Below are 12,052 nucleotides of genomic sequence, written 5' to 3' on the forward strand. Positions count from 1 at the left end.
TTCTCCTTCATCTCTTTAAACAGGCTTAACGCAGTGATCAAGTCACCCCAACATCCTAATGTGTGAATACATATGTTATAACCATATCTATCCAGCGGATAAAGCCTTGTCTCACGCAATTTATTGAATACTTGTCTGAATTCATCTTTCATGCCTGCCTTCTTAAGACCAACAAGTAAGTTATTGCAAGCAATAGCATCAGGAATTACAACATTGTTGCCACCCGTTGAGGAGGAAGACGAAGAGTCTAAGAGCTTGAGGAAAATGGACAAAGCTATGGAGATTTGATTCTTCCTCACAAGAGCAACAAGAACAGGGCTATATATGTCAGGGCTCAAACAACTTATGCTAATCAAGTCTCTCTCGATATACCCCAAAACTTCCAGAGCAGAATCAAACTTGCCCGACCTAATCAACCCATCCAGAATCAATTTCAAAGTCGACGAATCAAGCACCACCCCATCACGTCTCGTCGAGGCAACCAGCTCAAGAATATCATCCTGGTGCTGATGGGGCAAAAAGCATATGGTTTTAAACATCTGAGAGTAGGTGCCCGCTGTATGTTTGTAGTTAGGCCTAACTGAGCACCACCGGAAGAAATCCAACTTCTTGGACGCATCAAGAGAACCACGGCGGAGAACCTGAAGTACAAGGTCCTCAGACAAGGGAATAGAGTCCCCATACTTCTCCAGAGAATGAATCCCTCCAGGCCTCGACAAAGCTTTGGCTATGGAGGCAACTACCAGAAGGTTACCAAGTTTTGACGCCGTTCCCACTTCAGCACCACCGGAAGCTTTCACTGCTGTCGAGAAGCTAATCCTCGAGCAAAATGGCGCGAGAAATGCGACGGAATGATGAAGCAGAGCGATTCTTCTGCCACTTTGGCCATGGCGCATTATCCTTTATTCAAGCTTACTTCCTCTCAACCAACACAATCATTCGAAGCCACACAGAGAAACCCAGTTCCGCGTTAACCTTTCGGCGCTGAAAGAATCACCATACATCTCCGGCGAAGCCCTCCTCGGCGGCGGCCCACGGCGCCTCCATGTCTTCTCTCTTCGTTTCCATTCATCTTCACCGTTCCACTCTGTCTTTATATATTGTTATCTGGGCTGGGCTTATTTCACTTGAAAATGGGCCTATTGCTTCCACTACGTGGTCCTAGCATGTACAATTCAGGACTTGGTCTGCTCGAAGATTAGGGATTAAATACATTACATTTGATGTTTTGTAAATTGAGTGTATGGATAATCAACAACATATGTCAATTGTCCACTTAGTTGAGGTCTTGTGCATGAATAACTGACCTTTAATTTTAAAGAAAATAAAATATATGTCAATCATCCCCTTATTAATTCGGAGTCTTTTATATTATGTGGATGTATAATTAAGACATCGAATAATATTAAGAAATAAAATGTATAGCAATTATCACTTGCTTGATGTATTGTGGACTGACTATAGTACGAAAAACCGAACCGGGTTGTATAGACGGAGAAAAGTGCACAACACAGCATCAAATCATTAATGATTAAACAAATGCATGCCCAGACATGCATCATACTGACTTTGTTTCACTTCATAGTGTCATGATTGTAGAGTGCTCGACAATTCATCAAGAATAATGGGTACCTGTGCCAAGAAAGCTTTTGATCTTTTCACACAGACAGTGGGTGGGGGTGGAAACATTTGTTGGATTTTCTTCTAAGACAAGTTTAATCATTTAAAGCATCCAAAACTCAACTGTTTCAGCCTTCTCTTTCTTGCTTCCCGTCACTCTAACCACCTCTCTCTCTCTCTCTCTCCTTTCTTGGTATTTTCATGCTCTCAGTTGGGTGGTTAAATTCAGTTCGAAGCAATGATTACTACAGTGGGAAGGCAATATCTTTTCTGGGATTTAGCTATCTCCCAAGATGTCTCATTCTAGGACAAAAACTCTTGTTGTGTGTGTGAGTGTCATCAGTTTTATTTGCTGTGAGTGTTTCTTGGTTTTCAAGGTGAGAAGCTGCATCAGCCCATGGCGGCCATCCGGCGGCTGCTCTTCTACTGTCTGCTGCCTTTCTGCGCCTGGATTCGTGTTGTGGATGCTATGACGAACCCCCAGGATGGTAATACTGTTGCTACTAACAGTTCTAACATGTGGCTGTCTGTGTTTTGTGTGTGAATAAATGCATTCTTGTTGCATCCTGTTGTCAGGAAGTAGATTTGAAGTGGGCTTTATTCAGATAGTGTTATAAGTGTGTTCTTTTGTTTTCTGTTGTGTGTGTGTGTGTGAGTAAATTAATGCATTATGTGTTGGATCTCATTGTTGGGACTTCATTTGAGTTGGGCCATATTTAGACAGTGAAAGTTTGAAGAAATTGTTGAAACAATAGTTTCATGTTGTCATTAGTTAATAGTAACATCCGATGCTGTAATATCAATTCTTCAAACTTTATAACTGTGTTAGTAGAAGTGGGAGACGACCTAAAAAATATTGGAGTATGAAGTCGGCCCCAACTTTTGACACAAGGTTCATTGCCATATGCAAAATTATATTTACAGTATTTACGGCTACCGCTGTTATACATATATTGTTGATGGATGGTCGTTTATTACAATTTTGTGAATATTCTATCCTAATAAGAAGTTGTTTAGGTGATGTTGGATTGAGTCATACCCGAACCATGTAAATTATGCGTGTGTGTGTAACATAAAAGACAACTTGTGTGCGGGGCAAGATAATCAACGTTAATGTATATCATGATGCATAATGACATATGCATCATTTTCCCACTTCCTAATCTTGAATTTTCATGGTCCAAACATTGGACTGTAAAGAATACACGTAACATGTTCGTACATTGTTGCAGCTGCTGTGCTTCGATCACTCAAAGATCAATTGGGCGGGACACCTCCAAGTTGGGACAATTCTGATGATCCTTGTGCAGACTGGGAGGGAGTTGCCTGCAACAACTCAAAGGTCACCTCATTGTAAGTATATTTCATTTCTTTTCATCGTTTCTTACATTCTGAAACAAACTGATCTTTGAGAATTCATATATTAAACGTGTTGTTCCTTGCAGGGGATTGTCCACAATGGGACTAACTGGTAAGATGAGCGGTGACATTGGGGGTCTCAACGAGTTAGTTTCTTTGTGAGTTCTTTTGTACCTTTTGCTCCAATATCATTTTGTTAGGATATAATGAGATACAAAGTACTCTAAGGTATCAGCACAAACATAGTTTAGTACTAATGATATAAACCTGTGTAACTTAGTACTCGTATCCTGAGATTTGGAGATGTCTGTTATGGTACGTCATAAAGTCCTAGACCTAAAGTCAAGACAGTACAGTATGTTATAAACATGTTGATCTTGTGTTTCGTTCTGATTCTGTGCTCTTAATTCATGTTCGAATCTTAACACCATCAACTGCAGAGACTTGTCGTTCAATCCTGGCCTCACTGGTTCCCTGTCTCAGCGACTGGGAGATCTGCAAAAATTGACCATATTGTAAGAAACAACAACCCAGACCATTACAATTCACAACACATCATTCTCCATTCTTGCTGTTGACAGAATTTAGGTTGTTTCACATACGTGGTTCAGGATTCTGGCTGGATGCAGCTTTACTGGCAACATACCAAGTGAACTAGGAAACCTGTCCGAGCTAACATTTCTGTAAGAACTTCTGTCCTAGTCCTACTCACATTCTTGGTGAATTCCCATGAGGCTCATCTTAATTCTTTTCACAACGAAACGTGCGTTAACAGAGCCCTGAACTCAAACAACTTAACCGGTGAGATCCCGCCGTCTTTGGGTAAACTCTCGAAGCTATACTGGCTTGACCTGGCAGAAAATCAGCTGAGAGGACCGTTACCTGTTTCATCTGCTTTTGGACCAGGACTCGACCAGCTTAAAAAGGCAAAGCACTTGTAAGTTGAAGTTACTTCTTTCGTCAATTCGGGATTGTCTCTTCTTGTTAAATACTAGTATTCTGACATTGTGGTTTTTCAGCCATTTCAACAAGAACCAGCTATCCGGTGAAATTCCGAGCCAACTTTTCAACTCAGATATGTCACTGATACATGTGTAAGTCAAGAAACCAACAGACCTTTTCTGTTCATGATTTTAAGATGTTGTTTTTGGTTGTTACGTCTGAGAATTTGGCAGGCTTTTTGATGGGAATCGGTTTGAGGGGAGCATTCCATCTACGGTTGGATTGGTACAGACACTTGAGGTTCTGTGAGTATAGTTACCGCATAACTTCTTCATCTCTCCGTTTCTATCGTTGTCTTTCATCCTTATATGAAATAACTTAAATGTTGTTTGTTTGGTTCTTCCACTCAATGAATCCAGTCGTCTTGATCGAAATTCCCTGAAGGGAGATGCACCATCAACCCTCAACAACCTCACCAGCGTCATCGAATTGTGGGTGTTTGTTTTCTTTCCGTTTTCTTGTAAATTAAAAGAAGCATCATTTGAGAGAGACTGACAGATGTTTTTGACTTGCTGTGGCTTACATGGTCTCCACTGCAGGAACTTGGCTCACAATATGTTGTCTGGCTTATTACCGAATTTAACCGGAATGAACTCCCTCAATTATGTGTAAGAAGAAAACATGTTTTGTTAGTCAAAAGTTGTGTATTCTGCCATTCCTCTCCGTTTATGCAAGAGCCAACTCTGGTTTGTGATTCCCTTGCATTTCACAGGGACTTGAGCAACAACTCTTTCAGACAATCAAAAGCCCCTGAATGGTTCTCGACTTTGCAGTCGCTAACAACTTTGTGAGTATTCAAGAATCCATCGTTGTCTTAAAATCATGAGAAGTAAACAAAAGATCTCATGTTACGAATATGTTGTTCTGGTGCTCAGGATGATTGAATACGGACCGTTGGAGGGAGCTGTGCCATCAGAACTTTTTAGTTTACCTCAGATTCAGCAAGTGTAAGTCCAAGAATCAGCAACAAAGACAACATAAAATTGCTAAAAACATATGCAGAAAGTTGACAGTAAAACTGTAAAATGTTTGACAGGAAACTGAGGAACAATGCCTTTGGTCAAAAACTAGACATGAGTGGGCACATAAGCCAGCAACTTCAACTCATCGATTTGGAGAACAACGACATATCGTCTGTAACAATTGGCTCTGAATACAAAAGCACATTACTGTAAGAATCATTTCACGATTTTTAAGGTCATCGTATCAAAGGAATATGTAAACTCTCCTCTGAGTATCTGATGCATTTCTTCCGCACAACAGGTTAATTGGAAATCCTGTTTGCTTGGCTTCCCTGGAGAACACTGTCTATTGTCAGATTCAGCAGTCGGGAAAACCGTACTCGACCAGCCTCGCAAACTGCGGGAGCCAAATATGCACCTTGGATCAAAAACTCAACCCGCAAAGCTGTGACTGCGCTTATCCGTATGAAGGGACGTTATACTTCAGAGCACCATCGTTCAGGGATTTGTCGAATGCCAGTTTGTTCCATTCTTTAGAAATGAGCCTTTGGGTGAAACTAGGCCTTTCTCCTGGCTCCGTTTCCTTGCAGAATCCGTTCTTTAACGCGGACGACTATCTTCAGGTGCAGCTTGGGCTGTTTCCCTCCAATTCAAGGTACTTCAACAGGTCAGAGGTCCAGAGCATTGGATTTTCACTAAGTAACCAAACGTACAAGCCTCCAAGAGAGTTTGGGCCATACTATTTCATCGCATCACCGTACGTTTTTGGAGGTAAACTCAAGTAGTTTCAGCTGAAAAACTATCAATTATTAACTCACACATTACTACAATTTCAAGAATGTGCCATAATTTCAGATGAAAACAAGAGAGCTCATATCAGCAAAGGTGTGATTGCTGGGATTACGACCGGATGCGCGTTTCTAGTCATTGTTCTGGCAGGGCTATTGACATATGCTATCAGGCAAAAGAAACGGGCTGAACAAGCGATATCGTTAAGCAAAGCATTTGGTATATAGTGATTCTCTTTCTTGGCTGGTCCTCTAAGTCTATGCGTTAGCCATCATGCAGTCGAATTTCCTTACTCATTTTCACTTGTTTTATCTTAGGATCTTGGGCTCCTAGCGGCCAAGACAGCGGAGGGGCACCACAGCTTAAAGGAGCAAGATGGTTCTCGTACGATGAGCTCAAAAAAAGCACCAATAACTTCTCCGACAACAATCTGATCGGCTCGGGGGGCTATGGAAAGGTCGGTATACACACGTACATATATGCATGCATGTGAAAAATGATCACCTTGTATGCTTATTTCTCTGTTTTTTTCAGGTCTATAGAGGAGTTCTCTTCAATGGACAAGTCGTTGCCATAAAAAGGGCTCAACTAGGTTCAAAACAAGGCGGGCTTGAGTTCAAAACCGAAATCGAGTTACTCTCAAGAGTTCATCACAAGAACCTTGTTGGCCTTGTGGGATTCGGTTTTGAACAAGGAGAACAGATGTTGGTTTACGAGTTCATGCCTAATGGAACACTAAGGGAAAGTTTATCAGGTAACCTCATTTTTCACAGCAGTCATATTGCAGAAAGAGCCCTCAATTTTGGAAAATTACACTGACACCTCAAGCAGTCATATGTTATATCACAAATTTATCTTAGCCAACCGAGGAATTTTTAATATAAAACAGGACTGCAAGAAGTGTTAGTGTATTCTTCAAAACTGAGAGAGGTTCTTGTAATATGACTAAATCACAGAGGCGTTGGTGTAATTATCCGCGATGGTAGTACTCAACAATGTGTATGTCCGTCATGCACAGGAAGAAGCGGAGTCCATCTAGATTGGAAGAGGAGGATAAGGATCGCCCTTGGTTCCGCTAGAGGCTTAGCTTACCTACACGAACTTGCAAACCCTCCAATAATCCACAGGGATATCAAGTCTACCAACATTTTGTTGGACGACAATCTCACAGCTAAGGTCGCGGATTTTGGCTTGTCTAAGCTCGTCTCGGACACTTCAAAAGGGCATGTCTCGACTCAAGTAAAAGGCACACTGGTGAGTCCGTCCCACAAAAAGACTTAGATCACGCAAACAATAGAATATCATTATAAATACAGCTGAGACAGCCGGTTACCTTTTCTAACAATCTTCAAACGAAAGAAAACACTTCATTTCTTTAACTTCCATGTGCTTGTAGGGCTACCTCGACCCTGAATATTACATGACACAACAGTTAACCGAGAAAAGCGACGTGTACAGCTTTGGCGTGGTGATGCTCGAGCTCATCACCGCTAAGCAGCCTATCGAGAGGGGAAAATACATCGTCCGGGAAGTGAGGGTGGCGATGGATAGGAACGACGAAACACACTATGGATTGAGTGGGATGATTGATCCTGCCATAAGGAACACACCATGCCTCATAGGATTTCCTAGGTTCCTAGAGCTGGCTATACAATGCGTCGAGGAATCAGCCTCGGATCGTCCGACGATGAGCGAGGTCGTCAAGTCCCTCGAAACTATATTGCAGAATGATGGCCTGAACACAAACTCAACCTCAGCATCATCTTCTGCAACAGAATTTGGAGGTGGTAAGGGTGCCCTTAGACACCCTTACAGTGATGCTTTTGACTATAGTGGTGGAATCTACACATTTCAGGCTAAGGTTGAACCCAAGTAATGAGACAATCTTACATATATATACTTGATACTTCTTACTTAATTTAATTTTTTTGACTTCTTTGAAGAAATTTTAATACATATGAAGAGAAAGATATGTTGTTTCTCAAGTTTTATTTTGTGGATAAATTGTTGAATTATATGTAGAAAAAAAGTGCTATTAAGCTAAATTGCAACAACCTCTCCGGAGTTTGAACAGATGTTTGGACATAAAGAGTCATTGAGTTTCATACCAAATCAAGAAACATGGCAATTATTATAAGAAAAGGATAAATAAAATTTAAAAAATTCTCCATAATGAAAAAGGGTAAATTACATCCACACCCCATGAGATTGTCATAATTACAAGGATAAAATACACTTTGCCCCCTGAACTAACATTTACCCCCCTAAATTGATAAATATAACACTTACCCCTCAGTTGAACAAAAATACCCTTCATACCTTGCCAATTATATTATTTTTAATGTATTTTAGTATTTTACAGATTAAATTATTGTCAAAATATTTTTCAATAAATAAAAAATTTAAATTAAAAATAGAGTATAACTTAATATATATATATACATAATAGATACACAATAAGTATAATATAACAACAACTCATATATGCTTTTTAAAAAGAAATTGACAAATATATATGCTTAATCAAAAGTTCAATATTTTTAGAAAAATAAATAAATATATTCTATCATACTTTTTAAAGAAAATATATTCAAAAAATCGATACGTAATTATTTATTTTTATCTAAAAGAATAAATAGCTAAAAACTTAATTTTGTAATGAAAATTAATAAAAACATTTTATAATATTTTTTTGTGTAGTTATTGTACCCATTCATTGCTGAATTTTGAATCTGTAAAATACAATAAAATTTGAACTATTTAATTCACTTATTATATTTATTGTAGCATTGCTGAATTTTGAATCTGTAAAATACAATAAAATTTGAACTATTTAATTCACTTATTATATTTTACTTTATTAGAATTCAAGTATGTTTTTTCAATTAAGAAAATTTTAATTAAACTTAAAATATAAAATTATTTAAAAAAAATTCTTTGAACTAGATATACATATATATACAAGGACAATATTATCCAAAAATTTAACTATAAAGGTAAGTGTTACATTTATTAGTTTAAAGTTTACATTACTTGCCGAAAAAGTGTGAGTAGAAATTGAACAAATGCAAATTTATACGTTGGACCGAGTCAGATATATTTGATAAATGAATATAAATCGGATAATTGTTGCTCGAAATAAAAAATAAAAAATAAAAAATCAAGAATTTGCAAGCAATCAATGAGACTTTTCAACTCAATAATGAAAGATTTCAGCAAACACTGCCAACTTTACCCAAGTAATTAAAATATCTTATATACATTTAATTTGACATTTCAACAAATAATTAAGAAATGGGACCAACCAACAAGTACAATATAATCTTTTATTAATTAGTTGGTGTAATTACTTTGAGTAAAATCACACAATATAATTATGATCGTTTTTTTTTTGTATATAATATTACTAAAAATATCAATTTTTTTATTGTTAATTAATAATAGAATTACTTTATTAGTTAAAAAAAAATATAAAATTAAAAAAAAACTAAACAGACAAAGAACTGCCCAGCAAACCAAAAAAATACCGCCTTTGCCTATTTTTTCAAAGAACTCTATTTTTATAATTTTCTTTTTTTATATTTATTTTTCAAAAAATATGACCGTTGCAGTAAGAAAATTTTACCGTTGGAGGTGCAGTGCTGTAGCAACTAGCAAGAGGTTCGACCTACCCTTATTCTTTTTTTATATTTATTTAAATAATTTTTCAAGAAAATGTGACCGTTGCAGTAGAAATATTACCGTTGAAGTGTAGGTTTTCAAAGATATATCTTTATTCATCTTCCTAAACCTTCTCATTTGGGATTCACTGTCAGTTGCAGTCTCAAAGTGGGCTTTTCTGCCTACATTTTTCATGGAAAGTAGAATCTGCCTACATCCATGAAGATGGTCAATTGCCATTTCATTTTTCACTTTCTTTATGTTAGTAGAATCTGAGCTTGTGGATTTTTGCTTCAAGTTTTATGGAGATGTTCTTGAGACCGTGAAGAAATGATTGGATCAAGGTGCGCCAATCTGGTATCAAATACCACCTCTTTTTGGGTGATCAGAGGATTGTTGATAAAAATTATATCATCCGGCAAGAGCCGAAATTGAGGTAAAACAGTTCCACTTGTGATTAGGTTGGCCGGATGACTTTGGGTGGTTCACTGGCCTTGGGATATACAGTGGTGGTCAGTTATAAAAGGGCGTCAACCTCAGTTCTTGATGGGCAATCTCTCAGTGTCCTCGGAAACAATTGATACTCTTGGAGAGACCTACATGGTGCTCAGGGGCACAAATAGAAAAGTATGGCCTTTTCTCCTTCTTTAAGAATTATAACACCTGAATTTATATAGCCGAACAGGAAAATCTTTGGAATTTTTTCTTTATCTATCAGTGTTTCTCTTCACTGTTTTGGGAATTTTTGTGTCAATATGTGCTGATGTGCAAAGTTGTTGAAAAATGGTTGTATTTAGATTTTCTGATGCTTCTCTATTTCTGTCTTATATAGTTGCTCTTGCTATTGCTTTCTCATGAATGATTAATATGAGCTACCAATGAGATAGCTATTGGGTAGAATTTTTCCAACATATGGAGATGGATGCTTGTTGCAAGTCAACGACTGCCTTAAGGCCTTCCCAGTAAAGTCAATTAAATCACGCACTTAGTCCTATTCTCATCGGCGACAATATAGCAACCCAGTAAAGGAAGATAGGGAAGATGTATTTCTTTTGCCTACTATTTGTGTACGTTACATTTTTGCTGTATTACTTCATTAGACTGGCCTGTATTGGCTGTTACTGCCTATCCGCTGATTGCGGTTCCTCATGTCTCTATGTAACTTTTATAGTTCATCCCTTCACACCAAATTTGTGGTCCGTAAAGCTCATTGGTTTATTAGATCTTGCTAATCCATGTTGTTCCCTATACTTTAGTTGATCAACACAATATACACTTTGGTTATGCCTTTTCGGTTTCACATGGCAAATTAAATAGCAGAAGTTGGAATTGCTGGTGAGTCCCATAATAACCAAATCAAGCTTGTTCTCTACCTTGTTGGGGTCAACTCAGTTGTTGACACGACTAAATAGAGATGGTCCCCTAAGGGTTAAAAAATGACATAAAAGTGGATGATCAGATAGTTTAGCAATTTAGTTGTTTATCCCAGCCTGTGGTTCATATGGAGAAATTCTACATTGTGATATTTTCTGCATCCTACGATCTCAAGTATACATAATTATCAGCCATTTCTCTTTCTAATAGATTTATCCAAGTTGCAGGGGTTCCAAGGCTCAACACACCTCCACTTTTGTCTAATGCATCCCCGGCTACTACTCAAGAAAAGTTGATTGCAGCTCCAAAGCCACTTCATATGACTCCCAACCTGGTGAACCGGATTGATGATTTGTCTCAGCCATGGACTCGGTCACCTACCAAGTCTAAAATGGAACATGTCCTGGCAACATGGCATTTTATCTCGTCAGATCCACTCCTATCGGGGGGGATTTGCTGCTGGTATGTCCTTTTTGTACTAGTTGGATGCCTTAAAATGTCTGTACAAGTGAAATAAAATATATAGGATCTATTTATGGTTTATCCCCTATTGCTCGATTATTGTCATAAAACAACCTCAGGTTCTCTGTCTTCCAGGGACTCACTGCAGCTTGCTCCAATGCCTGAATCATACGACTTAGATAGAGGACTGCTTCTTGCTGTACAAGCAATACAAGTAAGTTTTGTTGTAAATCATGGGATTTGTTGCTTGCTTTTTGTACTAGTGTAGTTTGAGTCATAGTCTGCCAAAATCTGTAATGAGCACAAACTTGAATTTATACATAACTATTGCAGGCGCTGCTGGAAAATAAGGGACTTCTGGTCATAGTTGGAATTGGTTGTAAAATTGCAGCTAAGATAAGCAGCAGCTCTCATGCTCAGAAGCTTGCCATCGCAGTTCAGACGCAAGGAAGAAGGAGGAAGCGTTATACGCTCTTTAGCGTTTTTGTTCTATTAGAAACGCTTTTGTTATTTCAAGTTGTGATTTTACCTTATGCGTTTTAGAGCGTTTTTATTAGTGAGGCTTCAGTTAGTTTTGTTAGTTACAGCTTGAAGCCTTTATATATACTCTGTATTCATCCGTTCAAAGCAATGAAAACAGAGCATCAAGTTTGCAGTTTATCTTTCTTGAAGAATTACTCTCCTCTTACATTCAGCATGCTTATTTCCACTGCTTCCGCTTAGAAATTTTACATCGGTAAGAGGAGCTCTCTTTCCCGGCACACCAAATAGTTGCAGCTACTGAATTGAGTCGAAGAAAAGTGTGTAGTCCAACCTTTAAAAAA

At 38.2% G+C, this 12,052-nt stretch overlaps 3 protein-coding genes across 4 annotated transcripts in view; 2 read left to right on the forward strand and 1 right to left on the reverse strand.

Moving 5' to 3' along the window:
• Positions 1-1,082, reverse strand: part of LOC105166888 (pentatricopeptide repeat-containing protein At4g01570) — a gene marked incomplete in the record, with an annotated part of 3,286 nt that extends 2,204 nt beyond the window's left edge. Inside the window, 1 exon segment of the mRNA XM_011086396.2 lies at positions 4-1,082. Within this exon segment, the coding sequence (XP_011084698.1) occupies positions 4-896 (893 nt within the window).
• LOC105166889 (probable leucine-rich repeat receptor-like protein kinase At5g49770) lies at positions 1,747-7,766 on the forward strand. Its single transcript, XM_011086397.2, has 19 exons — positions 1,747-2,108; positions 2,853-2,973; positions 3,066-3,137; positions 3,420-3,494; positions 3,591-3,662; positions 3,755-3,916; positions 3,999-4,073; positions 4,155-4,226; positions 4,341-4,412; positions 4,521-4,589; positions 4,694-4,768; positions 4,857-4,928; positions 5,018-5,152; positions 5,245-5,714; positions 5,799-5,951; positions 6,050-6,189; positions 6,267-6,486; positions 6,751-6,986; positions 7,129-7,766. The coding sequence occupies exons 1-19, from the start codon at positions 2,018-2,020 to the stop codon at positions 7,606-7,608; spliced, it is 2,862 nt and encodes a 953-aa protein (XP_011084699.1). The 5' UTR covers positions 1,747-2,017; the 3' UTR covers positions 7,609-7,766.
• LOC105166890 lies at positions 9,525-11,878 on the forward strand. Of its 2 annotated transcripts, none has more exons than XM_011086401.2 (4): positions 9,525-10,019; positions 10,994-11,228; positions 11,348-11,442; positions 11,562-11,878. In XM_011086401.2, the coding sequence occupies exons 2-4, from the start codon at positions 11,114-11,116 to the stop codon at positions 11,769-11,771; spliced, it is 420 nt and encodes a 139-aa protein (XP_011084703.1). In that variant the 5' UTR covers positions 9,525-10,019; positions 10,994-11,113; the 3' UTR covers positions 11,772-11,878. The 2 variants fall into 2 exon arrangements, with proteins under 2 accessions (XP_011084703.1, XP_011084701.1); XM_011086399.2 differs by having other exon boundaries at positions 11,364-11,442.

Source organism: Sesamum indicum, linkage group LG7 (assembly GCF_000512975.1).
Source record: "Sesamum indicum cultivar Zhongzhi No. 13 linkage group LG7, S_indicum_v1.0, whole genome shotgun sequence".
NCBI classification, from domain to species: domain Eukaryota; kingdom Viridiplantae; phylum Streptophyta; class Magnoliopsida; order Lamiales; family Pedaliaceae; genus Sesamum; species Sesamum indicum.

What these genes read in the sequence shown, in the direction of transcription:
- LOC105166890 (XM_011086399.2), top strand. Translation starts at nt 11,086, where the DNA reads ATGACTCCCAACCTGGTGAACCGGATTGATGATTTGTCTCAGCCATGG. An exon ending in TCGGGGGGGATTTGCTGCTG is followed by an intron (nt 11,229 to 11,363) that starts GTATGTCCTTTT and finishes TCTGTCTTCCAG; the next exon opens with GGACTCACTGCAGCTTGCTC. An exon ending in TTGCTGTACAAGCAATACAA is followed by an intron (nt 11,443 to 11,561) that starts GTAAGTTTTGTT and finishes TAACTATTGCAG; the next exon opens with GCGCTGCTGGAAAATAAGGG.
- LOC105166889 (XM_011086397.2), top strand. Translation starts at nt 2,018, where the DNA reads ATGGCGGCCATCCGGCGGCTGCTCTTCTACTGTCTGCTGCCTTTCTGC. An exon ending in AACTCAAAGGTCACCTCATT is followed by an intron (nt 2,974 to 3,065) that starts GTAAGTATATTT and finishes TGTTCCTTGCAG; the next exon opens with GGGATTGTCCACAATGGGAC. An exon ending in ATCACCGTACGTTTTTGGAG is followed by an intron (nt 5,715 to 5,798) that starts GTAAACTCAAGT and finishes CCATAATTTCAG; the next exon opens with ATGAAAACAAGAGAGCTCAT.